The following is a 27,147-nucleotide window of genomic DNA, read 5'->3' as shown; positions in this document are numbered from 1 at the left end:
CAAAAGGGAGAGGAGGCCTTAGCCCAGCAGTGGGACATTAACAGGCTGTTACTGTTACTGTTATTAATAATAATAGCTTTCACATTTGAAGAGCATATTGGACCTAAGTTATTTCTGACAATATAAAACAAATGTTATCCTGACCAAAAGAACGTCAATCAGTTACCAAGTAGTAAATATATTTATTTTTTCTAAAGAAGTACATATATCAAGTGTTTAAAAAAAAACTAAAACTGCAAATAGTAGACTGTGCTTCTTCTCGAAGGCACGTTCCTTCTATATCTGATGGTATAAATGTCGACTGCAGCTGTACCGCTCGGCGGAGCTGGCGGAGTGCACGGACCTGTGCGTGTGCGAGGCGTCGCTGCAGGTGTCGTGCAAGGTGGCGTGCGTGCCGCGCGCGCCGTGCTCGTCGCGCCTGGCGCACTACTCGCACGCCGCGCCCGCCTACCAGGCCTACCGCGGCCGCTGCTACTGCTACTCCGGCTCCTTCATCTGCATGCGCCCCAACCCCGGTTAGTGCACTACGGCAACGACCGGTTCAAAACATCACCATGTGATTACGTCATAATCAAAATTTATACATTTACAGAGTTTAATCAATATAATAAATGATAACAATAGTGTATATATTGAATATTTTAAGCAGTATTATTTATATTGTTAGCAAATCACAACTATTATTAAATTTAGATTCATGGTTAGAACGCATGCATCTTAACTGATGATCGTGGGTTCAAACCCGGGCAACCACCACTGAATTTTCATGTGCTTAATTTATAATTCATCTCGCGCCTGACGGTGAAGGAAAACATAGTGAGGAACACTGCAAGTGTCTTATTTCACTGAAATTCTGCTACATATGTATTCCCAACCTGCATTAGAGCAGCGTGATGAAATAAGCTCTAAGCCTTTTTCTCAAAAATTAAGGAGGCCTTAGCCCAGCAGTGGGACATTCATAGGCTGTTACGTCTAACCCCTATAACGTCTACAATTTCAGGAGAATATAAGCTTCCAGAAGGAGTATACCTATTGCTCGGATTTAGCGCAGTCGACGAGGCTCTCCTGCGACCACATACCGGACTCGGTGCTGAAGATGCCGTTCGTCTCCTTCAGCAATACCTTCACATTGTACATCATGGAGAAGTAAGTGTTACGCAGCTTTTTGGAATATACGAAAAATTATTTTACTACATGAGTGTGTATTTTTATTACGATTATTATAATTATAACTCATCACAGTGAATCATTTACTTAGTCTGTCGAGTAAAGACAACCTTTGGCAAAATTTCAAGAAAAAAAGTGTACTATGATAATTGACGCTCTTTACGAAAACATAATAAAAACTCTTTTGATTCTTACGTGAAATGTCACGGTGGTTAGAACACGTGATCTTAATCGAAGATTGTGGATTCAAGCCCGGACAAATGAGTATTAAAAAACTCAATGCTTAATTTATGTTTATAATCCATAAAGTATTCAGCGGTGAAGGAAAACACCTATACCACATTTCATGAACTCGCATTCTAACAGCGTAATGGAATAATCTCGATACATTTTCCTCAAAGGAGGAGGCTTTACCACATCTGTAAGATTATTACAAACAGTTACAATACTTACCTTTATTCGTTTTAAGAACAACAAAGAAACTCTTATACAAATACCTACTATTATTTTTTCTGTTTCAGACAAATTGCACCCTTACCCTGTTTAATATAAGCAATGAAAACGTAATAATATCCGCCAGCGTCCCGCAAAAAGAACAGGATGCGCTCAGAGAAGCAGGCGAAGGTCTCCTTGATAGAGAAAAGGTTATAGTCACTTTCGTATAAAATTATAAAACATTACATTTAATTTATATCCTTAATATTCTCCTTGATACTCGGCGAACTAAGATGTTATGTCCCCTGTGCCTAAAGAAACACTGGCTCAGTTACCTTTCCAACCAGAACATTGTTGGTAGAATATTTGATGAGTGGCTTGTACCTAATCAAACGAGCTTGCACAAAGCCCTACTACCAAGTAAATGTTTTTCAAATCTCAAGACAGTTTTAAGAATTACTTAAAATAATTATATATTACCAAATACTTTGGTAAGGCTAATACGTTAAGATATTTTCTTCTAGGAGGCGTGCATCGACGTCTTAAAGATCGTCAAGTCTCACATCAACTCGCAACACGAAGACATCTCGTCTCATCTCCTTCTCTCTATTTTCAAAATTGCCGAAGTCGACGTCGTATACCCCGCACCCCCTAGTTCTGCAATTAACTCCAACGGTCCCAACATTACCCTCTATATTATGATCTCCATCCTCACCTTTATCTATAACTTACAACAATTAATATCCTTCCTTGAAACGTTCATATTTTTCAAGAATATCGTCAATTGTTTAACGAATTTAATGAATATCAATAAGGTTAGCACAAAGCGATTCTCACCTTCTAATTCATTAGACGTTGTTCCTTTCACAGAGAATTATATTATAGAAGATTTTGTATCTATTTTGGAATGTTATGAAGAATTTATTAAATACGATCCTGTAGTTGTTGTAAATTGTATTGATACTTCGCACGATGCACTCGCTTTAGATAACGCACAAGTAAAACATATCACCGAAGATATCATAGACGTAAGTGACTTAGATGTAAATAAGTGTAAGGAAACGAAACATATCATAAAAGCTGTGAGTATTACAATATCTACTAATTTAAATGAACTTGTTGCTAATGCAATTATACCTAAATATTTTTCTAGAGATGTGTATTATGAAATTGGATGTACTATTATAAATTGGGAGAAGCTTTTTGGTGAATTATGTTTTGGAAAAATCGCGTCCTCTTCTTATGGGATTGTAAAATCCGTTAGCTTAGGACTGACTCTAGTAGTAGTATGAAGACTGAGATGATAAACATATCATAGTTAAGTGTATTTCATTTATTTTCGACTTAGAACTGGTGCTTGTAGGTCGATCTTAAGGCTGGATTTTGTAAATAAGTGTACTATGCCTTTTACACGGTTAAATTTCTTCTATATATTCTTTTCTATTACTTCAGTATCTAATGTTTAGGTAGTAATAGCTACTGCGGCTTCTTGTTTCTCATTTATAGTTTAATTAGTATAATAATTATTGTTACGTGTCACTTAGTTTATTGGTAGATATTTTTTGGTAGTGTTTATTCAGGTAATATTCGATGTTTTCATTGGTTAAATATTTCGTGACGTATTTGAAATTTTATGTGTTATGTTGAATGAAACGATGATGTTGGATCTCTTAGATAGGAGTAGTCTGTTGTAGTAAACGCGCCTTTCTGTTAGGTAATTGTAAGTAGAGGTTATTATCATCAATGTGAACGCACGATTAGAACACACACGGGCAAAACGATATGCAAAGGGAATTCTATAACAGACCTGAGAGCTACGAAAATCTTTAAAATGCAAGTTCGTGTATTCGGATTTTATTATTCAATCACGAATTGGAATGCTACTTTACTAGGTACGCATGTAAAGTAAACCGAAGTATATACAGGCTAGTATAAAAATTACTTAAGCTTTTTAATATTATTATTTATTGATATTTCTTTTTTACAACTCGGTATACTCCTTACAGAGCGTTGGGTATAGCTAATTATTACTATATTAAATTTATTTCACTTTTGTATGTAAAATCAGAATAATTTCCGACTGTGGAGATAGGCGCTTAAACTTAATTTAAATAAAATAAATATGGCGCTTAAACTTAATTTAAATAAAATATTTTCTATAATTATTTGGTTGTTCACAAAGATTTCAATCGAGTTTTATATGTATGATATAGTAATAATACGTTGATAACAGAATTAAAACAAATATACAAATTAATCTAATCTTAAAGGGCAAATAAAACCCACTTTATTTCTGACCGACGAAGCTGACGGTAGGTTCCAAGATAAAATGAAATCGACACAATTGGATTGCTTAGTGTTGGAAGGGTCAATATGGAGCAATGGGGGCGCTTGCCCTACTCTGGGATTCGTTATAAATAACCAAATATTAACAATCTTAATATACGGCACCATTAATTTTTCTTCCTTATCACATGACGCCGAAGGTCAAAGACTACGCCCATGGTACTTAGCAGTTTAAGCTTAGCTGTTTAAGTTGATAATTGAACATGGTTGTTGCGGAGTTTTGCCCGTTGTTTAACTAAGTATATAACGTAGAAGACACTTAGACATATCAGGTACATTACAAAGGGTAATGCGTTAAATTGGTAATAAGAGAAGCTTTAATTTGAAGTAGAATAGATTCTTGTGTTCGAAAGAGTTTTAAAGAAACTAGACGTGTTAGGATCTGTCTTAACTATTTGATGTACAAACACTTTTAGACCTTCGTCTTGTTGTTGGCTTTTATTTATTTTTTCACACTTAACTTTTTAGAAACAAATATACTAAACTTAATCAGACTTTAAATGACTCATATAAAATTATTAATTACTTGACAAGTATATTGTTTTTTCAAATAAAACTACACCCGCAGGCTCATAGTGTCCGTACCTTTTTTCACAAATTAATTTTTATTGTATATTTTATTGGTGTACTATAGTATTACAGTAGTTAAGTACATTATCAGTCCTTGTTTTCAATGAAGGTCACAAACATGCTGTTTTATCGTTTAAATTAATTGCAACTTATTATAAATATGTAGGTATAATATGAATAATGCCTTAACTGCAATATTTATTTAATGGAATACTATTTATTTATTATGTAAAACGCACGTATCACACTTAGCCATTATTTATATCATATATTATATAATGTACTATCAACAATACATATCATTGAAAAAGGCTGTATGGCATTTGCCTTAAACAAGAGGAAAGAATTTAACAAAAAAAAAATTAAGAATTATCAAAGTTATTAAAAAAAGAAATAAGAAACTTTATAAAAAAGTTTGAAATTAGAAGTACGTCCTTATATAGTTATTTATACAATTAAATTTAATGTCGTATTGTAAAAAAAAATTAAAGTTTAAATAATAAATAGAAATCAACAAATTGTTAACAACATTAATAAACTTTTTTACATAATGCCAATTAATGGGTAATAATATGAATTTCGGATTGCAAAAGCGGACTGCAAAAGAAAAATCCCATCTTATTATTTACTAATTCTTCAACAGCTTCGCCGATTGATGGCCAATTTTGTAGACTTGTTTATTTTTATTAAATTGATTCATACATAAAGGGAGGTCCTGTTTTCTTTAATATACACATCTCGATATCTTCGCATATTGTTAATTTATTTCATCGAACACATGATACTTTAAGGATAAAATTCAAATTTCTTAATTTAAATAATTCAATGATAAATCCATAACTAAGGGTAGAAAACAGGGACTCGTCGCTTCTCTAAACAGTTTATAATTCTATTATTGCTTACTCATATTTCGTATAAAACTATAACACATAAAGTTGAAAAAACAATGTCGTATCATGTTATGTATACTATAATTCGACTTACTTTTGACTAACAACTATTAGTTACCACACATAAAAACGTTACGTCGTGTAACGTTGCTCTTTTTACATGTGTAACGTGCAACGTTGCTGTTTATTAAGTGTACGTAAATTCTTACGACCTTACTTTTAAATTTTGTTTATCGTGTGATGAGCCGAGATGGTCCAGTGGTAAGAGCGCGTGAATCTTAACCGATGATCGTGGGCTCAACTCGGGCAAGCACCACTGAATTTTCATGTGATTAATTTGTGATTATAATTCATATCGTGCTTGACGGTGAATTAAAACCTGCATGTGTCTAATTCCACTGAAATTCTGCCACATGTGTATTCCAACAACCCGCATTGGAGCAGCGTGGTGGAAGAAATCCAAAAACTTTCTCCTCAAAAAGTGAGACGAGGCCTTAGCCCAGCAGTGGGACACTCACAGGCTGCAACTGTGTGATTAGTTAAACAATGTCTTCTTCTTTCTAATGTCAAATCAATAATAACAGAAAGAGAAAATCAGTATTTAACTAAACAGCCGCTACGCAACGTATATAAGAAAGTTAGCATTTTTTTTGACTATTTTAAGTATATCTAGATTAATGTTTCTGAACGGAAAATGGTATTATAGTTTTTATTATCAACCAAATATCTATTTTTAACCTGTAAACTGTTATTATAGACTTAGTTTTTATTTAAAATCTATACCCTTTATTATAATAAACTATTAATATTTACAATAAGCATTCGTCACTAATGGCTAAGTGTGATTAGATTTAATGCTTATAATATCGACATATATACATATCAATATATATAATAATATTTTCGTGTATATACATGAGTGTATTTATATCAATTTTAATTACTTATCAGTTTTTAAATAATGCAACCAACGTTTTGCTGTAAACACGAACATTTAGCGATCTTGTTCTAACGATACATATCAACAAGGCTCAATTTTATACTTATTGTATTCCTAGCGTTAGATGTTACAAGGCAAAGTGGCGTAACCTAGAAAATAGAAAAAAAAACTAGATATTAATATAAAAATAGGTAAAATGTTTCTAAATTTCAACGTTTCTATTTTTCGTTCTAGTTTGTTTTTGTATTTAAAATTAGACAACTTATATTGATGTTACTAAAGTTTTATATTGCAGAATCTTTTAAATATATAAATGAATTGCACGCCTCATGCCTTCCATGTAAATAAATATAGAAATAATTTTACTGACACTAAAGAAATTCAAAATATTATTTAAATAATAAAAAAATGTTGAATTATTTACACTGAGCACGGCACATAATATTTTAAAATTTTAAGATGTTTATCGTAACAGTATTATATAAATATTTAACAAAATTGTACTAAAAATCACAGAAGATAACTCAATTATGTATATTATAAGTGCATTATCGACAAACATATTCAAAAATAGCTCGCAAATTATTAATTGTATCACATTAAAATGGATCAGACCACATTTTTGTTTAAAATAAATAAATTACTTAATTAATTAATTGCTACATTTATACTTACAAAATTTATTCATAATATGTTTCATAAAAAAAATTCTTTGTACCTAGATATATTTAATATTTATTGTCTTCTTCGATATACAATAACGCATTATGGATAATATATAACTGATTATCATAATATATAATACTGAATACATAAACGTATAATATTGTCATGACACAACCGAATTATTTCATTGGTAAAAGTTTTTGTTACAAAAATTACTGGTAAAAAATGTTCTTAATGCTATTGAATTAAAAAAAATACCTGACCACACTTTCAAACTGTCGTAAGGTCAATATATGCTGGTGACTTAGTAATTGTATTTTCACTATGCTTTGATATGCCATCACTCAAATGTACTCAAGTTTCGACAACGCACCTGCAAGCCCTCGGGTGGTGGTAGTCACTTTCCATCCGATGAGCCATTAGCTCGTTTGCCACCTCTTACATAAAAAAATACTTTAGTATTCCTTTATTAGGCTTTTTACATCTTGACAAAAACAAAAGAACAAGCCGTACTCAAAGGAATTTCTTGATTCAAAACGCATCAAAAATCGTGTCGTAAAAATGTGTAGTATCGGGTTTTTTTATTTTTTAACAATAAAAATAAATTATTATTTTTAACAATAAAAAAACTAACTGGTATTAAGTATAAGTGTAGCAATTGAACAATATATTGTTATTATTAATAAATCCAAAAAATGTACGCTCATATTATATTATAATTTTAATTTTTTTAATTTTTTTATAACACTTATGGTATAAGAAAATTATTATAAGTACCTCTTTTTTTTTAAACTGTCGCTTAAAATTGTTGTGTGTTAGTTCCACTGATAATTAATATTGATTTCACGATGTTTGTACCTTCACGTGGGATCTAAGGAAAAAAATAAAATAAAAAAAATAAAAAAACTAATCTCATATTTATTTACAAAAATCGAGGAATCTATATAATTATCTATGATTAGTGCAAATTTGATGTGCAAAAACATGTAGACTCAATGTATAGCAATACGTTTTAATAATGTAGAAATATTTAATATCGGCTTGGAAGAAATCAAATAATTATTTCGAATAATTAAGTTCACATGAAAACGTGATTTTGGTAAAATAAAAAAGTGTGTATGTAAATAACTATGCATTCGATGATATTAAGTTATTGTTACTGAAGAAGTATATTTAATTTTTAAGTTTCTTTTTTATTAATTTGTAAGTTTTTTCACTTCAATTTATTTAATTTTATCTGTGAAGGATGCAATTTCAGAATGAACAACACCAAAAAAATGTAGCAATAAATAAACATTCTTACAAAGGACACAGTTTTAACAACTCAATTCTTAGAAATTTAAAGAAAGGTATTTCATACAAGAGTAAAATTAAGATGGAATAACGATATCCTTTTACGACAAATTTATGACTCCGTTTAGACAATAACAGTAGAAATTAAAATTTTCAACAATAAAAGAACCATAAGTTCGCAATGGAAAGGAAAAAGAAGTTCGCAAAAAATTACGTATTAATTAGGTTTATTTTTTTATTAAAAAGCTGTATGTTATATTATTCTCAGCCGTTGTGACCATAGAATTGGTTGCTATATATTTACAGTTTCAAAGATGAAACTTTCAAGCCGATATTGATAAATAAATACAGAGCACAGTAGTGATATGCGGTAACAGAGCTTCTAAAGTAAAAACTGTTTTATACACTATTACATACATACATTGAAACCATATATTGTATTATTTATTCACTAACGAGGTTCTGTCATTTTGTTGTAGCTAATAAAAAGATTCGTATAAAATTATGAAGAGTTTTATTTAAATAATTCAAAAAAGAAAAAAAAAACACTATATAAACTGGCAACAAACATATGATACAATTATCTTTCTTATTCTATTACCTAAATTATTTTAAGCATGAAAAGTACGTAATCAAAATAACTAAATTTGAAAAAAGTGTTCATGATAAAAACTATGTCGTAAACAAATCCAATCAAAGATTCTATAATTGCTTGACTTTTGAAGTGTCTAAAACGAATTTACCTACATTTAATAAAATAAAAAATTGCAAGACGTTATTATGTAAACTATAAATTAAAAAAAAAAGTATCACTGTAATTTAAAGAAAAAAAAAACAAATAGTTCTACAGTAAATAAAAATTAGTTAAGTACTCAAAAGTGCAATAAATGAACTAACTACCTACATTGAATGAAATATCAGTGAATAAAAGAAAAAATTAAATAAAAGTTTTTTATTGAAAAATTTTCACATAAAATTAAAAAAAAAAAACATCAGTCTTATGGCACTGCCTATCTTTGGAATACTTTTAGTTACACTTCACTGAGGCTTCTCATTGGTTCCTTCGCTCTGATCTTTTATCTCTTTTCTGACGGGTCCAGTTTGTGCGATGGGAACCTTGCGCTCTCCCTTGATTGCTTCTGGAACCTTTTTCGGAGCTGTTATCGTCAACACGCCATCCGAAGACAGCTTCGATTCCACAGTCTCTGGTAATGTGCCCTCCGGGAGAGCGTATCTTCTCACGAACTGACGGGATACGTAACCGTGCTGGTCTTTTTTCTCTTCATGCTTTCCTTCAACCACAATGAATCCGTCAACGGTTTTTACAGAGATTTCTTCTGGCGCGAAATGCTGGACATCCAAGTTAATCTGGATCTTGTCCGAGTCGGATTTGATGTTAGAACCGATGTCTCGCGTTGCAGCAGCAAGATGGCGCCATGGTCGGTAATATTCCCTGGTAAGCAAAGGTCCGGCGGCAATAGTTAGCAGATCATCAGGTGTTATTCCCAAACCAAAGTGCTGGTCCATGAGACGGCGCGGCCGAGAGACCGGAAAGTCGTCGAACAAGTATGGCAAAAGCGACATTATTCTTTTTTTTTTAATTAAGTATAAATGCACGTAGTAGTTGTAAAGCAAGATGTCAAGTGACAGTTGACACTCAATGTAACTCGAACGTTTCGCGTTGTGTTCAATTCAAAACTGAAGAGTGTTTTCGCGAGCAGCTGTTTTTATACTAACAGCGCCCTCTAGTATGTAGTAGATAATTCGAGACTCTTAACATATATGTGTAGTGTATTGTCAGGGGTATTCAAGTTATCAAAAATATTACTTCTGTTTAAAATAATACATTTTTTAATTTCTTTTATAATGTATAATATCATATTAAAGAAGGTCTTATAAATTAATCAGTTCACTTACATTATTTAATTAATAGCAAATCGTATATTTGCTATTAATTAAATACATGTTATGGTTTAGTGATATTATTTTTTTCTAAGCCTTAAATTAGAAGTAACATTAATGCCTAAGCATGTAATGTTACTTATAATATATTACTATTATATAAAATATTTTTTTCATTCATCTAGTTACTAGTACATTTTAATTTTAAGTAATTTTATCTTGTTTTAACATTAACGTTATCAGTTTTACTTTTTACTGCATAAAATAAAACTTTTGTGTTGGCAGCAAATACACAAGGCATAGACTGAAAAGCAGTTTAGTTGAGGCAACGACCTTTTCATCAAATGGTCTAAATCATGTAGCTTAACTTTTTTATGGTTTTGTACTTTAATGTCTTTTTTGGTGAATAAAGTTGCTTGTTAATTATTTTTATTATCAATATAAATAGTATAGTAGTCATACAAACTTACACCACAATACAGTAAAAAATCACAAAAATAAAACTTACAATCACATATAAATAATAAACTTAAAAAAAACTTTACTTAACTTAAAAAAAAAATATAAACACACAATTTAAGTTAAGATGACATATACTTTTGACCTTACATTTTTAGTAAGCAATTTATACCGTCGAAGAATATATAAAATTTTAATAGCCTATGTAAGTATAACTACCATTTCTATTGACATAGTAATGTCACATGTAACTATATAAATATTTCGTGTCTAATAAAATCCAAGCGGACCACAATTTATCTCCCCTGGCGTCATGTTACCGACCGCCATGTTGCGTCTAGAACATGCGAACGATCCGCACCGAGACATTTCTCGAACCTTCGCGAGTTCAAGCGCTTTTGCATTGGGATAGGTTCAATCAAGGCCATTCTTTCGCATCTATTGATGATACAAAAATAAAAATTAGATTATTCAAAAATGAAATTATTAATATTACTTCTCATGAACGTTTAAATAATATCATGATTATTAATTTGTTATAAATTATAATTTTATACTGAAATATTTTTAAATTAAATTATGAAGATAATTTTTTCTTACTTTTTTTTGTAAGCAGCAACACAAACTTTTTAGATAGACCAGTACCTAGTTGATTTTTGTCAAATCAATCTATCTAAATCAATAAACCAAATTTTTTCGTAATATTGAATAAAATAATAATTTTAACTTTTTGCATTTTATATTATTAGACCTAAATAACTAGTTTAGTTATTTTGATTTATTATATTTGTTTTGAAAATAACTTTATCTTAAAAATCATCGAATAAATAGGTAGGTAAATTAATATATTTTTTAATTTAAGTAATATACATTATAAAAATACTTTAAGAGATTTTATTGTATACAATAGGACTTGTCTATTACGTTTATAAGACTAATACTTTATTCGAATAGGCTCTTATTAATCATCATTTTACAAGATTAAATAAGTGTAACTAACTAACACTGTTTCGCAAATTAAACTAGCAAGAAACTCTACCTACATAAAACATTAAATATATTGTATGACATTAAAAAAAAAACAAACTCCACAGGTACTTATTACAATTTATTTCATTCGACTCTCGAAATTTCTTCGCTTCATAGCCGCTTTCGTCTTCCTAACGCGTCGATCAATACCAATTCGGGAATATTCGAGAATATTTTTTCGTATTCCGCCAAGCAGTAATAATAGAAATCTTTATCTTAATTATATGCATAAAAAACAAACAAATCGTTTTATATCTAGAAACGTCACTCAAAGACTTATACTACAAATGACTCATTATTTCTTGTATCTATCTGAAAGAAGACATTAAAAATTTCGTTTTGTTTTGCTGATATACTTGTGAAATATTCTTTTTAAAATATCATAAAAGTGGGATGTTGTAAGGAAAATAGTTATTTATTTTTGATTTTGAATTAATTACCTATTTTAACGAACTTTATAGGTCTAATAAGTCTAATTTGTCATTAATTTTTATCTAGATTTATTATGACATTTCAAATTTGCAATACAAGTTAAGTATATGAAAACGAAACAATAAAATAAAACAAAATCTACGTAAATAAATAAATGATGTATTATTATAATATTTTAAATTCACAATAAAAAAATCGGGTCCAGAAACTTTTCTCATTTTAATTCAATACTATGCAGCTGTTGTCATCCGTCGTTACGGCCGAAACAATACGATATTCGGGAATATTCACGAGTATTTTTATTGTATTCTACTCACAGTAACAACAATAACGATCTTTATCTACAAATAAACTTATTTCTAGAAACAACACTCGAGAAGAAAACCTTCGATACAAGAAATTCAGTTTTAAAATAGGATATTTGGAGAAATATACTTAAAACAAAATATATATTGCACATATGTTGCTATATTATCAAATCAATCAATCAACAGCCAATCGTTGTCCACTGCTGAACATAGGCCTCTCCCAAGGTGCGCCAAAGCTCCCTGTCCTCCGCCTTCCGCATCCAGTTGGTGCCCGCCACCTTCTTAAGGTCGTCGGTCCACCTGGCTGGAGGGCGCCCTACGCTGCGCTTGCCGATTCGCGGTCTCCACTCTAGGACTCGTCTGCTCCAACGGCCATCGGTCCTACGACATACGTGACCGGCCCACTGCCACTTCAGCCTGCTAATTTTGCAAGCTATGTCGGTGACTCCGGGTCTTTTCCGGATAATCTCATTTCTGATCTTATCCTTCAAAGATACTCCGAGCATAGCTCGCTCCATAGCACGCTGAGCGACTTTGAATTTGTGGACTAGTCCCGCAGTTAGTGTCCACGTTTCGGCACCGTATGTCATGGCAGGTAAGACGCATTGGTTGAAGACTTTCGTCTTCAAACATTGCGGTATGCTATATTATAATTTTATTATACTTAATCATTGAATATTGTAAAATTATTTATTATAAAGAAACATTTTCAAAATATTTGAACTTTTAAATGACTTATTTACAGAAGTTTTTGGTATATTATATTGTCTGTGGTTCAAATAAATATTTGCATAATCTTATTCCACATTTTATTCCTCATATTTTTAGTGTTTGTTGGCACTCGAGCTGCTGGTCTTAAAACCGAATAGCCGTAGACTAGCAAGTACAGGCAGACATTTAAATTAAAAAAACCGAACAACCTTACTTGATAAGGATTTTTTGTCATAGTATAAAAGCCGAACAGGCCGAAGACCGTATAATTTGTCCGGACGCCCGACAACCCTAATGCTATTTGGAACTATTAATAACAGTCGGTAAAATTGGTTCAGCCAATATTTATGAAAGAGATGTTATGTATGGTACTTTTCTGGGGCATCTTGTAGACATGATGTCAAGAAAATCGATATAATCGCATACAAAACACCGGTTAGTGTAAAATACGCGTCATGGGATGAAAGACACTTCTAGATATAATGAAGTACAAAGCACAGTGCTTGTTGTATTTTTATTGTTTTATTATGAGATAGAATGGAAGAATTGCATTAACTAAAGAAAAATGTTAAGTATTTTATAGATAAGTAATACAATCAATATAATTATCACAGTGATTTATAGGAAGTCATAAAAATACATTGGTAAATGTGTATTTTATGTACATATATATATTTTAATAAATACCGCCATCTTACTCTGAGTATTTGTCCTCATTTTTTCTATGGAAACAGGTATTTTTATTGAAACATATTTTTATTTACTTAAGTAGGTAGTTGAATAATAATATACGTTAGTACGTATTTATGTACGTTATTATTAAATTAAATTCACAAAATCTCTTGGTTTATTGTCGAAATAATTTATTATTTTTATTTAATTAAAACAAGTCTATCATATAAATCTTTTTCATATAATCCATTCGTTTTCCATAAAATTTAATTTAAAAATCCTTTCTAACTTATATATTATACTCAAATATACAACTCAACTAAACTAAAAAATGTAAATAAAGTATTTTATTATAAAAATAATTTGATTAACGTCGATTCAATTCAATTCTGTAATTAAATACAATAAAACAACTACTAAACATCATTTTAAATTTAATTCAACCATCTTCATTTTTTTTTTAATCAAAATAATAACAAATAACTCTCACAGCATAAACCAAAATGTTTTAAAATCTCAGAAAAAAACTAGTCTTTCAAACGCTTTACATCAGAATGTTCGAGTATTCGAAATTAATATCCTTTCGTCCTGACGGATCAATAACATTGTTTACAAATTCACCGATCGCGCTGCTTCAAGAACATTCGTGAAATGTTATCAAAGTTAAACGAACGTCGGTCGTCGACTCTCAATATTTCGAGATATTTCTACTCTTCGCTAGATGGCGTGGCGAGGTATAAATACAACGGTAAAGCGCGTTCTGGCATAGTATTTGAATCGAGCATTCGAAGCGCTAAGCAACTCAACAAAGTTTCTGTGGATTTTATTCGCAGCGTTCAATTTTAAACTTCAATAAGTGTCAGTGATTATTAAAAAAAATGTCTCTTCTACCATATTTATTCGGTAACAACTACTACAGACCAAACCGTCTTCTGGATCAAGATTTTGGCCTGGCGTTGACTCCCGACGACATGTTGACCGTGGTCGCTGCACCCTTGGTTTCCCAGGACTATTTCCGTCCATGGCGTCAATTGGCACACGCTGCTCGTGATGTCGGCTCCAACATCAAAGCGGATAAAGACAAATTTCAGGTAAACTTGGACGTCCAACATTTTGCACCTGACGAAATTACTGTGAAAACGGCCGATGGTTTTATCATCGTGGAGGGTAAACATGAGGAGAAAAAGGACGAACATGGCTACATATCTCGTCAATTTGTCAGGAAATACGCACTGCCCAAAGGTTGCAATCCGGACACTGTTGAATCTCGGCTTTCATCGGACGGCGTTCTTACAGTCGTAGCACCAAGACAACCCTCCGCTTTGAAGAATGAGAAGAGTGTTCCTATTCAACAAACCGGCCCCGTTCGCAAGGAAGTTAAAGATTCTACCGAGCAGGAAGATAAACAGTGAAATATTTATTTTTATTAAGTATTAATAATTATTATTTGTAATGTTTTCCTACTACATGTAATTTAGAGACTGATTTTATTATTAATTTTAAAAAATAAACAATTTTAAAAATCTGATTCAGAATGTTTTATTTCTTAAACCCTTCAAATTATGTTTAATTTTTTTTACAATTTTGTATAAAAGTTTATCAAAATTATTAAAAAAAATATTTTTTAACTGCATACATAAAGTAATTTTATGTAATTGAATAATGCATATATGTGCAATGTCCAGAAACTTCTGTACTTTAAATTGTGTACTTAGAAAAAAAAAAAGATAGTGAAGTGGTTTGAAAATAATGTTATTTGCATTACACTGAGGAGAGGCGGGAGAATCTTGTCATTGAACTCGATAGGACGTTAGATCTCATCGCCAAATGGGGCTCTGATAATCTTGTTGAGTTTAATGCCAAGAAAACACAGGTATGCGCTCTCACGGCGAAAAAGTCAACATTTTCCCCTCTTCCCTCCCTCTGTGGTACTCCGCTGGTGATGCAAAGCAAAATCGCCATGCTGGGGATTGACGTTCGCTGCGACCTTAGTCCAAGGGATTACATCGAGGCTGTTATAAAAACAGCTTCACGGAAACTCGGAGTTCTGAACAAGGTGCGGCGCTTTTTCACGCCACAACAACTGTGCCTGCTGTACAAAACACAGGTACGGTCTTGCGTGGAATATTGCTCGCACCTTTGGGATGGCTCCGCTAAGTACCTACTTGAGGCCTTGGACCGGTTGCAGCGACGTGCCGTACGCATTATTGGCGACGTAAAGGTTACACACCCTGTTGGTCACAAACACCCTTGAACCTTTACAATTGCGTCGTGAGATAGCAGCACTGAGCGCTTTCTATCGACTGTATCACGGCGAGTGCTCTGAGGAATTATTCTCTCTAATTCCTGCTTCCCCCTTCCTTCTTAAGTCCACGCGGGCTGGTTCTCGATGTCACCGCCTAACTGTGACATCAATTCCATCGCGAACAAAGAAATTTGGCAACTCCTTTCTTTGTCGCACTTCCAAAAAATGGAATTCCTTACCAGCTCACGTATTCCCCTCCTCTTACAACCCGGGTTCCTTCAAACGAGGCGTGAAGAGGCATCTTGCGGGCCGGCAAGGCGAAGGCGGCTAGTGCAGAACGTTTTTCCCGTCTGTACTGGCCGTCGTCGCGTTTGGACTCTACTACCACTTACCATCAGGTGGAGTAGAGTCATTTGCCCTCCCGGCGATATAAAAAAAAAAAAAAAAAACATACATATTCATTATAACTAGACAAACAGATACTGAAATAGATCGATTTCACCCTGCATAGTGTTTCTAAGTACATATTTCCTTTAAATTTCAGCTTATCGCCGTCCACTGCTGGACGAAAGCCTTCTATATAGAACGCCAACCATCACGATCTTATTTTCTTAAAGTAAAATATTATTTAATTAACTCCTAACGAATCGGAAGTACCTGCAGAAAAAAGGTATAAATGTACAGGAGTGTCAACTATGAGTGCGAGTTCACATTAAATTAAAATATAACCTCATTTCTGTTTTGTTAAGTATCTCTAAACTTTTACCCTTTTATTGACACTTTAATATGTCAAAAAACTTGAAGCTAATTTTCTAAAAAGGACGCTTATATACTCTTAAAAGCCAAATACTATATAATTTTTTTAAAAAGAACGTTAAGTAAGCAATCCATAATGATTCTATGTCCACTATTAAATATAAATCTCCTTCCAAAATTTTTACCACTAATTAAACAAACAAGAAACATAAGACCTATTATAAAAATAGGTAAAGATAAGTTCCAGTTGTGCATAGACGTACACCAATTCAAAAAAGACGAAATAAGAGTGAAAGCACGTCCAGAATACGTAATCATTGAAGGGAAACAAGAGAGGAAGACGAAAAGAGGTTGCATTGTCCGTCAGTTCGTGCGGAAGTTTAAACTTCCTGAAGGTTGCAATCCCCAGAAAATAAAATCAGAATTGTCTAAAGATGGTTTTTTAACAATCACAGCACCTAGGAACCTTTGTGACATTAACTTACCATGTGAAACCGTTGTAACCATTAAAAGTACATCCAAAAATGCTGAACCTTCAAGTCTAATGGAAGATAAACCTGTAACTACCACACCATCAGATAAAAAAAAACATTAGTCATGCTATGAAATCAACCCGTAATACGTTCCAGCTCAGTCCAAAATACATACTATTGAATCTGAATCAAGGTGGGCGATGCCAACAACGTTTATTTTTATCTTGTTGACAAACAAACCAAAAGTATGATAAAAATACATTTCTATTTATACCAATGATGAATAAAAAAAATACATTTAGTATTTATGGGATGTTTAGTTCGTAAACTATTCGTGTAAACACCTAATCTACAATTTTGTTTGCACCTAGAAAATTCCTGGGAACACGTACGTGAGTACAAATATACATACATATGGCGTCATTGCTTATTTCATATAAATAGGAGTGCTTTGATTATACAGCTTCATATTGAATACGTTCGCGTTCAGTGCAACATATTGAGAAATAATAAAGCACAAAATGTCATTCGCACCTTTTCTTTTCAACTATGACTGGCCACGATGGCCTAAGCGTCTACCAGATCAAAGCTTCGGGCTTACTTTGTCGCCAGAAGACCTTTTCACTGCGTCGACTCCGATCAGTCCGATAGTGCCTCGATACCCAGTCTGGTGGACAAAAGACACTGGTTCCTCGATCAAACTTGAAAAGGATAAATGGCAAATCAATGTCGATGTACAGCACTTCGCACCAAGTGAAATAACAGTGAAGACTGTCAATGGCTACATCGTTGTGGAGGGAAAACACGAAGAGAAACAGGATGAGCATGGTTTTATTTCCCGGCAATTTGTAAGGCGTTTCAAGATTCCAGAAGATACGGATTCTGATGCAATCGAATCGAGGCTATCGTCGGATGGTGTGTTGACTGTTTTAGCTTCAAGAAAGGATACCTTACAGGGTGAAAGAAATGTACCCATTACACACACTGGCCCTGTACGGAAAGAAGTGAAAGATGATTCGTTAACAGAGCAAATTGTCGAAAAGTGAAATTTTTAACAAGTTTTAAGATAGTTTATTGTTTTTATGACTTAATTTTTAAAATGACTGATTAACAAGACTATGAAACAAAATATATTTTGTGTTGAAATTGTTTTAAAAATTATATTAATATATTTTGTTATACTTGTTCGGTGTACATGTTTATAATCCAAGTGATATTAAATATTTAATATAATACAAATATTTTAATTATTCAAATTTTTTAAATGTTTTTAGTTTGTGCGTTCGCCCCATAATTTATGTATGTCCTAAATTTTTAATATAAAATAGTTATAGTACATTTAAAAATAGCCTGTAACAAGGCATTATGCGATTCCTAACATGGAGTTCGCTGACTATATAAGAGATGCATCAAACTAATTTACATAAGTATTACTGAATTGTAAGTTTTAAAAATAACTATAGATCACTATTATTTATCTTTTATTGATAAATTTAGTATCCATTTCTCAATTAAAAACACATACATAACCGTAACCGTAACAGCCTGTGAATGTCCCACTGCTGGGCTAAAGGCCTCCTCTCCTCTTTTTGAGGAGAAGGTTTGGAGCTTATTCCACCACGCTGCTCCAATGCGGGTTGGTAGAATTCACATGTGGCAGAACTTCAGTGAAATTAGACACATGCAGGTTTCCTCACGATGTTTTCCTTCACCGTAAAGCACGAGATGAATTATAATCACAAATTAAGCACATGAAAATTCAGTGGTGCTTGCCCGGGTTTGAACCCGGGTTAAGATTCACGCGTTCTTACCGCAGGGCCATCTCGGCTTCGGCAGGGCAAAAACACATACATACGTTTAGTTAAATTTATTTGTGACGCAATATTTATGCAATTTTTTCTTTTTCGTAAATAAAATTTATTGTTTACAATTTGACCAGTAGTTTTCGATATATTACAATATATTTAAACACTGTGAAGACCCAAGGGGTGCGGGCAAGACCTTTACCTTTACACTGCGTCGACACCAATCAGTCCGATAATGCTTCGACACTACAAGCGGTCACACAAGCGAAACACAATAATACTTAGTATCCCAATACTTAATTAAAAAAATTGAGTAATATCTCAAACTAGTAGCAATTTTTTAAATAAAAGAATGATAATATAGAACAGCTTAAAAAAGCTTAAATTTATTTTTTAATTTTAAGGTTGGAACAATTGGGGCATTCTTAACTTTAAAGAAATCAGTATATCTCTGTATTAGTTTATTTTAACTTTCGGCGAACAATTAATAAAGTTAAGGTAATTTAGGTGTAATTGATAAATAAAACAAAGATCCGCTTAATTAATTATATTAAGTTCCTTAATTTACAATAATGATTATATAGTAGTATTTTTTTTGTAAGTATCCTCTATGTCCTGCAGCGTTCGGCCATTTGTTTCAGGTAAAAGAAAACATAATATAATTGTCGTTACAGCTGTTATCAACCCAAAACATGCATACATGTAAATTTCACCATAATTTGCCATAAAACCTGGAGAAATTTTCACACAAACAAATAGCAGTAGGAATGATATAGACGCTGATAGTCCTGATCCCAATCCCCGTAAATTGCCAGAAAATAATTCTGGAATGAATGTCCAAGCTAGAACCACAATGCTAGAACCGAAGACTGTATACAAAATAATAAGCGTCACTGCTAACCATACATATTCCGATACATTCATAAGAGATAGAAATGCAACTAAGCTAAATAATGAAATACAGCAACAAATATTTACGCCTATAAATAAAATCTTACGTGGTATGAATTTATTACAAAGAAATATCAGAATGAAAGTTAAAAGTCTGATTATGTCATACATTATCATCAATAAAAATGGATCGATTTCACCCTTCACAGTGTTTCCGAGTATTTCCTTTGCGTAAAATGTTATTGAATTTATTCCATTAAATTGTGTGACTACGGCTAATAAAATTGCCGTACAAAACGGTTTAATAAATGCTAAACTAAAAATATCTTTCATCAAATATTTGTCTGTTTTTTCATTCTGTCTTTGCAAAACTAATTTAAGTTCTGACTCTGCTTCAATTCCTTTTCCTCTAAATCCTATGAATGACTTAATTCCTTCATCGATATTTCCTTTCGATATCAACCATAAAGGAGTTTCTTTTAAGAAAAATAAAGAAATTAAACATAAAAGATTCACCACGATGTATATATAACTGCTCTTTCTCCATGAAATATATCCTCCAATTACATGGCATAGAAGGATGCCCAAGGAAAGTGAAAATGATGGGCATAGTAAAGAATAACATCTGTATTTTGGTGATGTGATTTCACCAAGGTATACCAAAGTCACTGGTCTATTTGATCCAACGGAAAAACCAGCCACAAATCTACCGATGAGTAGAAGAGTCACGTTGGTAGCAAATGCTATTATCACCCAACTAATTACTGATAACATGCTAAGTATAATATGGCCAACTTTTCTTCCAAATCTGTCGATAATTGATCCCGCACAGAGGCAACAAACAATCATGGATAGTGGAGTAATTGAAGCTGAAAAGAGAAATTAAGTTTCATTAGAAAATACATATATAAATGAAAAAGAACAGCCTCTAAATGTTGCACTGTTGTTAAAGCCTTCCTTTTGAGGATAAGGTTTGAAATCATTGTGAATGTCATGTAGTTTTAGAGCGTTTACTTCTAACTCCGAACCCATTATTGGCTTATTTTCTTTCACTATGTCTTTTGTCTTATTTATTTAACAATGCACTATTTACTAGCTCCAAAAGTTTATTCCATCAAACTGTTCCAGTGCGTATTGGTCGTGTGTGTACACATGAGGTACAATAACATCCGACACACGCAGGTCTCACCATAGTTTCTTTCAACGCCGAGCACAAGGTGAATAATAACAAAAAAGTGGCCTGGGCGCGACCCACCACACAGGCCACACGACTAACTTCCCAGTGGCAACAATGAAAATACTATAAGTTTTTCTTACCATAATACACCGGTTATTCAACAAAAAATGACTGATTGATTTTACTCAAAATCTAATCAGGGATAGAATTTGTAATTCTGCGTCGAATGTAATTAGTCCCATCTCGATATCATATTTTGTTCTAAAGATAATTGATAAAACGAAAAAAATCCGAACGTGCCTACGTACCAACGCACACATATACATACACACACACACAGACATCCTCTTACAAGCCTTAGCAATGGACTCTAGTGTCCTTGAAACGTGGAGAAATGTCAAAATTCGGGATTCATAAAATCGGACCCATCACAATAACTTCCCTTTGGACAGTTAATTAAGCAAACGAAAATTCAGTACTGCCAGAACCCGTACTTTACCGTTTACTTAGGTTAAAATTCTCGTCTCTAATCACGGGTCATCTCGATATTATTATTTTATTCATTTACTTGTAATCGAAAGCGTTTCGATTACAAGTTAGTTATAACTTAGAACTTAAATAAGGCTACATAGGATTAAAATATCGATTATGAAAATGTATATACAATTATAAGTAACTAAATGTATTACATAGAATATGCAATTAGGCAAGTTCGTGCTTCGTGTTGGAGGTTGCTTCGAGTTGCAATTCTACTAACAAAATGTCATTTTATCGCAATCGAATCGAAGCGTGTTGTCGTTTTTCCGTTTTCCTATTCTTTAATTAAATTATCGACTATTGCCACAAATGTTAACAATTACGTTTGATTTTGACATAACGGTATATGTTAACATATTATCGGTTCGGTTCCGATTCGAATAAATACAGATGATTCAAAGTTAAAAGGATCGGAATTTAATCGGAAACGTAGCGTAATCGTTATAAATTAGTAGAATTCAGCCTCTGGCCTCGCCATCATGGCACCACATTCACATATCACTTTTTAAAAACAGCAATATTGTTTTTACTGTTTACTAGTATGCGTTTTTCATTGCAAAATGTAGGTTATCACGTTATTATGCTTTCGTTATAGAATTACTTCGTATTTAATTTTTAAAGTAATGATGTTGATTTCAGTACAAGAGCTTCTGAAAACATCGAGAACGCCCTGTAGTCTTAGAACGCTTAACAACTTACTCCGAAATAATTATCTTATATGATAGGTAATTTAATTATTGTGTATCATAAAAAAATAAAACGTAATAAATAAACAGAAATATTTATATTTGAAAGGAATATTACCAAAAGATTTTGTTGTTCTATATTAAAAATTTCTTTTCAACATAAAATAATAACAATATCATTTTATCTGATTAATGTAAGGTTAGACAACTTTACTCACCGATCCAAGAACCTAGATTATCATTATATGGAAAATTTTCATCTTCTTTAAGGTCTGGAAGGAGAACCGCGCTGAACCCGTATGCAAAGCCAGCAGTTAATGAAAGCCATCCTGAAGCCGCAATCGCTGCTAACTAAAATATAAAGATTTTTTTTATATTAAATAGGTAGGCAGACTGGCGAATGGGTCACCCGGCCAGAAGGTCACCACTGCCTATGACATAAGGACTCTAAGAAATATTAACCACCCCTCGTCAAAGCACTACCAAACCTCGGGAATTAAGATGTTATGTCCCTTGTGCCTATAGTTGCACTGGCTCTCACCCTTCACACCAGAACACAACAATACTGAGTATTGCTGTTTGGCGGTGGGATAAAACCATATCACAAAGTAAATAATAAAATACCACCAATAAATTAAATTTAAGCAAACTATTATGACGCGGTATCTTCGCAACCTCACACCAATTGCTTAGAAAATCATGGTCTAATGAGCCGTAATACAAATTAAAATAGAAACCGAAAAAGATTGAATTTATTAAAAAAAAGTACGATACATAATTTAATTACTCAACAATTTATCACTATTTACGCTAAAAAGGATATATTTATTACGAAAATCATATTATAATCAGAAATTACAAAAAATAAAAACTTAGTTAAAATTATTACAATAAAAAAAAATGTTTATATGCTGTACAGGGGTACAGAAAAGGGCATTTAAGTACTATAACACGAACTAACTTAGTAATAAAACCAAATAGCATGATTATAAACGCAGCAAATGACCGAAACCTAAAGTAAATAAAAAAAGAAGTTCCTTAAATTTCCAGATAAAAAGCCAGAAACTTGATTCACCAAAGTTATATTTAAGATAAACATGCTACACGAGGCACTTGTTGCTGAATTATACACATACATATGTATGTATACAGATACTCTATATGCAGACTCAATTTAAATACATGATTTAGTCGCAATACAAGATGCGAACTTTGTTTAAAAATTGTGAAGAAGTTTTTATGTATGAAACTGTTTTCATGAACTATAATGTAAAAGGTAAATTTAGTAGTTATTTAGGAGTTAATTTACAATACTTTAATTTTATCTTAATCCCAAATAACGCGCGTGTAGCAAACAAATACGCGAATAGCGTGTTTCTGGAGATGTAAGCCCCAATTAATGAAATATTTAAGGTTTACAATAAGAGAGACGACATCAAACAAGCAGATCTTGTCTAAGCTTCACGTTTAGAGAAAGAATGAAGTGTCAATTATTAAAATGAATGACATTTATCCGCTCGAAGGTGAAGCGGCGTGTTAGACGGTATTGCTCTATAATCAGTATAAAATGACAAATGACATTATCAGCTTTATTTTTTTTTCTTTCATCGAATGTTTTTTTATATACCGGTTGTTACTTCAATGTAGAAAGTAAATTGTCAGTCTCCGCACCTCTTAGAAAACTTTCATACAACTTTAACAAATACAGAAGCAAAGATATAGATTTTCGAAATGTAAGTTGATCTAAGTACTGGACAATACCAGTTTAAAAAAATTGTCCGAGTATATGATCACCTAAGCTAACAAAACATGTTTTTATTATGTGTTTTGTTTGCAAAATAAGCAGTTACCACATACAAATATGCAGTAGATAATCGTTTTAATGCTTTGTTACATGCTTAAAATATTGACGACCACGATCTTTGTATAATAATTTCGATGTACCGACTGTAAAGCACATTAATTGTAACACTTAAGTAAGAAATCTTTATTCTTTCTTTTTTCCAATTTCCATTGAAGCGTTGCACTTTGTGACTATTCCCTATAAACATTAGTTATTATAAATATTTAATTATCATATTTTTTATATTTAAATACTGGAATTTATAATTCTTTTTTCACACTTGCGAAGTCAGACGGCCAGCTAAATATGGATTTAGTCCGTCACAACTTGCTTATTGATTAACCGAAATCTACACCCAATTCGGAAAGAAAAATATCAGGCTTTAGATTTTTTTTATTAATAATTTGCTTTACAATGATATAAATAAAAAATGTAATTACGTGGAATTGTTTCTTTATAAAAATAAACTCAAACCTTATGTAAATTTAGTCTTTTTTAAACATTCGAACCGCAACAAAAGCATTAGGTATCGAAGAAATTATATGGTTTTGCGGTAGAATATTCGATACGTACTTAGGATTGCACATTGTTATCCCTTACCACGTTTTCAATTTAAAAATTACTTTATGTTAGATAAATTTACCGTATTTTTTTGAATTCTTGATAATATCACAAAATCTTAGGAGACATCCCTAGAGTCTAGAGGATCACTAGATATTGTGTATGTGTTGAAAAAAATATCACCTGTCTAAAGACGTAGGACTCTTTAAAAGATGTTATCATTTCCACAAAAACACTTTTATATTAAATAAATACAGTTTACGTCGTATTCCGCTCGCGATTACAGTAAAACTAGTAAAATTTAAATAGCTATCTTTAAACCGAGAATTTCGAACATTAATTCTCAGGATATGCTTTTAAATATAAAATTTGTTTGGTAACCAACTTTCGACTATCCTTGGTTGACTACAACAAATGGTATAACTTTTACATCATTATAATTAAAATCTTAAAATTAGAAAAAAATCAGTCTATTCGCTAATAATAAATACTACGCCTAAACTTTTTGCCATTATTAAAATAAGTTATCTGTTGTATGTTATCGTTAGCATATTGTATACATTCTTATTTTATTTGATAATAGTAAAAAATGATGTCTTGTAATCAAGGTGGTTCTTTGATCGACGAAACCAAAAGAAGGTTCTCAATTCAACGAGTACCTATATACATATATATTTTAAAGGTACCAATTCTAAACTAGTCATAAATTCTATTCATTTCAAAAGTGTAGAAAACAATCCATATTTAAAAGGAATTAGTCTCGAGGTGCATAACAACTAATGCATTAAAAAATGAATCATCAAATCGAAATGATCGTACGTGCTTCTTTTTTTAAATCAGCTAATAATATCATCTGGCAACTCAATTTTAGATAATCGATTTAAGCTGCGAATACCTATAAACATATACACGTATACACGGCAAACCCTCGAACATTGGCTCGCCGCCGCGCGTTATGGAGACGGGGTCGCCGGGCACGGCAGCTCGTCTCCATAGCGCTAAAAGACTGGTTACTCGTGTACTTTTTTCTTGAATCTTAAATAAGGCAGATTTTTAATATTGGAAGACAACCTATTATAAATTTTAACAATCATACAACGACTCTTTGATTAGAGAGCTGTTTTACGCGTTGGCATATATAATTTGTTTGGATATCGCGTATTCAATAATACAATATTATATGCTACTTCGTATATGTAGATGCATAGCAACGTTCATAATTTGAGATTTTTAAATAAGGGTCTACACGATTGATTGCATTAGATCTTTGTTCCATATTGCACGAATACATTTTTTTAAATGAGAAATTTTCTGTTCATTTACCAAAGTATAATACCATATCGAATATTAGATGCAACATAGCCATGATATGTCGATAAGTCTTTCCTTTGTTCAATAATTCTAGATATGCTTCTTCAGGCAAATACAAATTTATTAATTTAATTGCATAAATTATTAATATTGGGACTCCAGGTACAAAAATAATATTGCAGATACCTGTTCTATATTTTCATTAGCACATTTCACAGTATTATATTTATATGTATTTTTTTTTTATTTCATAACATCATAATGTATTTAGTCTTTTTCAAATTTAAGCATACATTATTACTACTTAGCCACTCGTGGACTTCATCAATAGTTTCATTTATTTGATGGCCATTGTTAGCATTTTTGACAAAGCGCAATAATCGATACGTCATTTGCGAACATAATACACTTATGTTTTGTACAATCGGAAAGATCGTTAATGTAAATGAGAAATAAGTAACTTAACACGATAAGTTAACAAAAATAATAAAAGAAAATAAACAATACCTTATACTACTATGTACTACTACTGCTACAGTATACTTCTCCAGCCGAAACTACAGTAGCGGTTTATTAATGTACCTAAGCTTCTTTGTATGAACCTACACATCAATTCTTACTTCAGCAAGGATTTAAACTTCACATATACAAATGTAAATTAAAATTCCTAACTACCTAAAACAGTACTTAAGATGGAATGACGAATTTAATTGTACACATTATGCTACCTTTGTTCTCAAGTGACTATAATATGCTTTATTGAGAATAAATGTATTTAAATCTGTACATATGTATTTTAAATGCGTGTAACTGTAGCACTCGGTATTACACGTTAAAGAATGCTTACATGCAAAAACATATATATGCGGCAAAAAACGATAGCATCATTTAGCAGCTCAAAGCATGCGACAACCACAAATCGCAGCTTTTTATTCAGTGGCATAGCTGTCATAGAGCAGGCTAAGGCCGCCTAAGGTGAAGGCTTCCTTGGAACAACAATAGATTATATCTCCATACTAGTAATACCGAATTTTGATCTAAC

General features: G+C 32.1%; 6 protein-coding genes across 7 annotated transcripts in view; 4 read left to right on the top strand and 2 right to left on the bottom strand.

Moving 5' to 3' along the window:
* LOC126777842 (uncharacterized) overlaps positions 1-3,080 on the top strand; it is a 119,532-nt gene extending 116,452 nt beyond the window's left edge. For both annotated transcript variants that reach the window (XM_050501069.1, XM_050501068.1), the window contains 4 exons: positions 308-515; positions 1,001-1,146; positions 1,689-1,811; positions 2,127-3,080. In XM_050501069.1, coding sequence (XP_050357026.1) covers positions 308-515; positions 1,001-1,146; positions 1,689-1,811; positions 2,127-2,894 — 1,245 coding nt within the window. In that variant the 3' untranslated portion in view covers positions 2,895-3,080. The remainder of the gene's footprint in view (positions 1-307; positions 516-1,000; positions 1,147-1,688; positions 1,812-2,126) is intronic.
* Positions 3,081-9,244: 6,164 nt separating this feature from the next.
* LOC126777926 (protein lethal(2)essential for life-like) lies at positions 9,245-10,020 on the bottom strand. The gene has a single exon (XM_050501243.1). The coding sequence runs from the start codon at positions 9,889-9,891 to the stop codon at positions 9,346-9,348; it is 546 nt and encodes a 181-aa protein (XP_050357200.1). The 5' UTR covers positions 9,892-10,020; the 3' UTR covers positions 9,245-9,345.
* A 4,557-nt stretch (positions 10,021-14,577) lies between these two features.
* Positions 14,578-15,348, top strand: LOC126777929 (protein lethal(2)essential for life-like). Its single transcript, XM_050501246.1, has one exon. It carries the CDS (start codon positions 14,699-14,701, stop codon positions 15,230-15,232), a length of 534 nt encoding a protein of 177 aa, XP_050357203.1. The 5' UTR covers positions 14,578-14,698; the 3' UTR covers positions 15,233-15,348.
* A 1,609-nt stretch (positions 15,349-16,957) lies between these two features.
* Positions 16,958-17,416, top strand: LOC126777954 (heat shock protein 27-like). The gene has a single exon (XM_050501276.1). The coding sequence runs from the start codon at positions 16,958-16,960 to the stop codon at positions 17,414-17,416; it is 459 nt and encodes a 152-aa protein (XP_050357233.1).
* A 337-nt stretch (positions 17,417-17,753) lies between these two features.
* Positions 17,754-18,764, top strand: LOC126777930 (alpha-crystallin B chain-like). Its single transcript, XM_050501247.1, has one exon. It carries the CDS (start codon positions 17,816-17,818, stop codon positions 18,338-18,340), a length of 525 nt encoding a protein of 174 aa, XP_050357204.1. The 5' UTR covers positions 17,754-17,815; the 3' UTR covers positions 18,341-18,764.
* Positions 18,765-19,517: 753 nt separating this feature from the next.
* Positions 19,518-25,062, bottom strand: LOC126777893 (facilitated trehalose transporter Tret1-like). The gene is made up of 3 exons (XM_050501186.1): positions 24,978-25,062; positions 22,609-22,741; positions 19,518-20,859 (listed from the first exon to the last, which is right to left on the bottom strand). The coding sequence occupies exons 1-3, from the start codon at positions 25,014-25,016 to the stop codon at positions 19,676-19,678; spliced, it is 1,356 nt and encodes a 451-aa protein (XP_050357143.1). The 5' UTR covers positions 25,017-25,062; the 3' UTR covers positions 19,518-19,675.
* Between the last annotated feature and the right edge of the window lie 2,085 nt (positions 25,063-27,147).

The sequence above is a fragment of the Nymphalis io genome, chromosome 24 (genome assembly GCF_905147045.1).
Source record: "Nymphalis io chromosome 24, ilAglIoxx1.1, whole genome shotgun sequence".
Lineage (NCBI taxonomy): Eukaryota > Metazoa > Arthropoda > Insecta > Lepidoptera > Nymphalidae > Nymphalis > Nymphalis io.
The sequence above is the reverse complement of the archived record's forward strand: the minus strand, read 5'-3'. Positions and strand labels throughout refer to the sequence as shown.

Excerpts from the sequence above, each read along its gene's own strand:
- LOC126777954 (XM_050501276.1), top strand. The coding sequence starts at position 16,958 with ATGATTCTATGTCCACTATTAAATATAAATCTCCTTCCAAAATTTTTA.
- LOC126777926 (XM_050501243.1), bottom strand. The coding sequence starts at position 9,891 with ATGTCGCTTTTGCCATACTTGTTCGACGACTTTCCGGTCTCTCGGCCG.
- LOC126777893 (XM_050501186.1), bottom strand. The coding sequence starts at position 25,016 with ATGATAACATCTTTTAAAGAGTCCTACGTCTTTAGACAG. Across the intron at positions 22,742-24,977 it reads AGTCCTACGTCTTTAGACAG|TTAGCAGCGATTGCGGCTTC; the intron begins GTGATATTTTTT and ends TTTATATTTTAG. Across the intron at positions 20,860-22,608 it reads TAATCTAGGTTCTTGGATCG|CTTCAATTACTCCACTATCC; the intron begins GTGAGTAAAGTT and ends TTCTCTTTTCAG.
- LOC126777929 (XM_050501246.1), top strand. The coding sequence starts at position 14,699 with ATGTCTCTTCTACCATATTTATTCGGTAACAACTACTACAGACCAAAC.
- LOC126777930 (XM_050501247.1), top strand. The coding sequence starts at position 17,816 with ATGTCATTCGCACCTTTTCTTTTCAACTATGACTGGCCACGATGGCCT.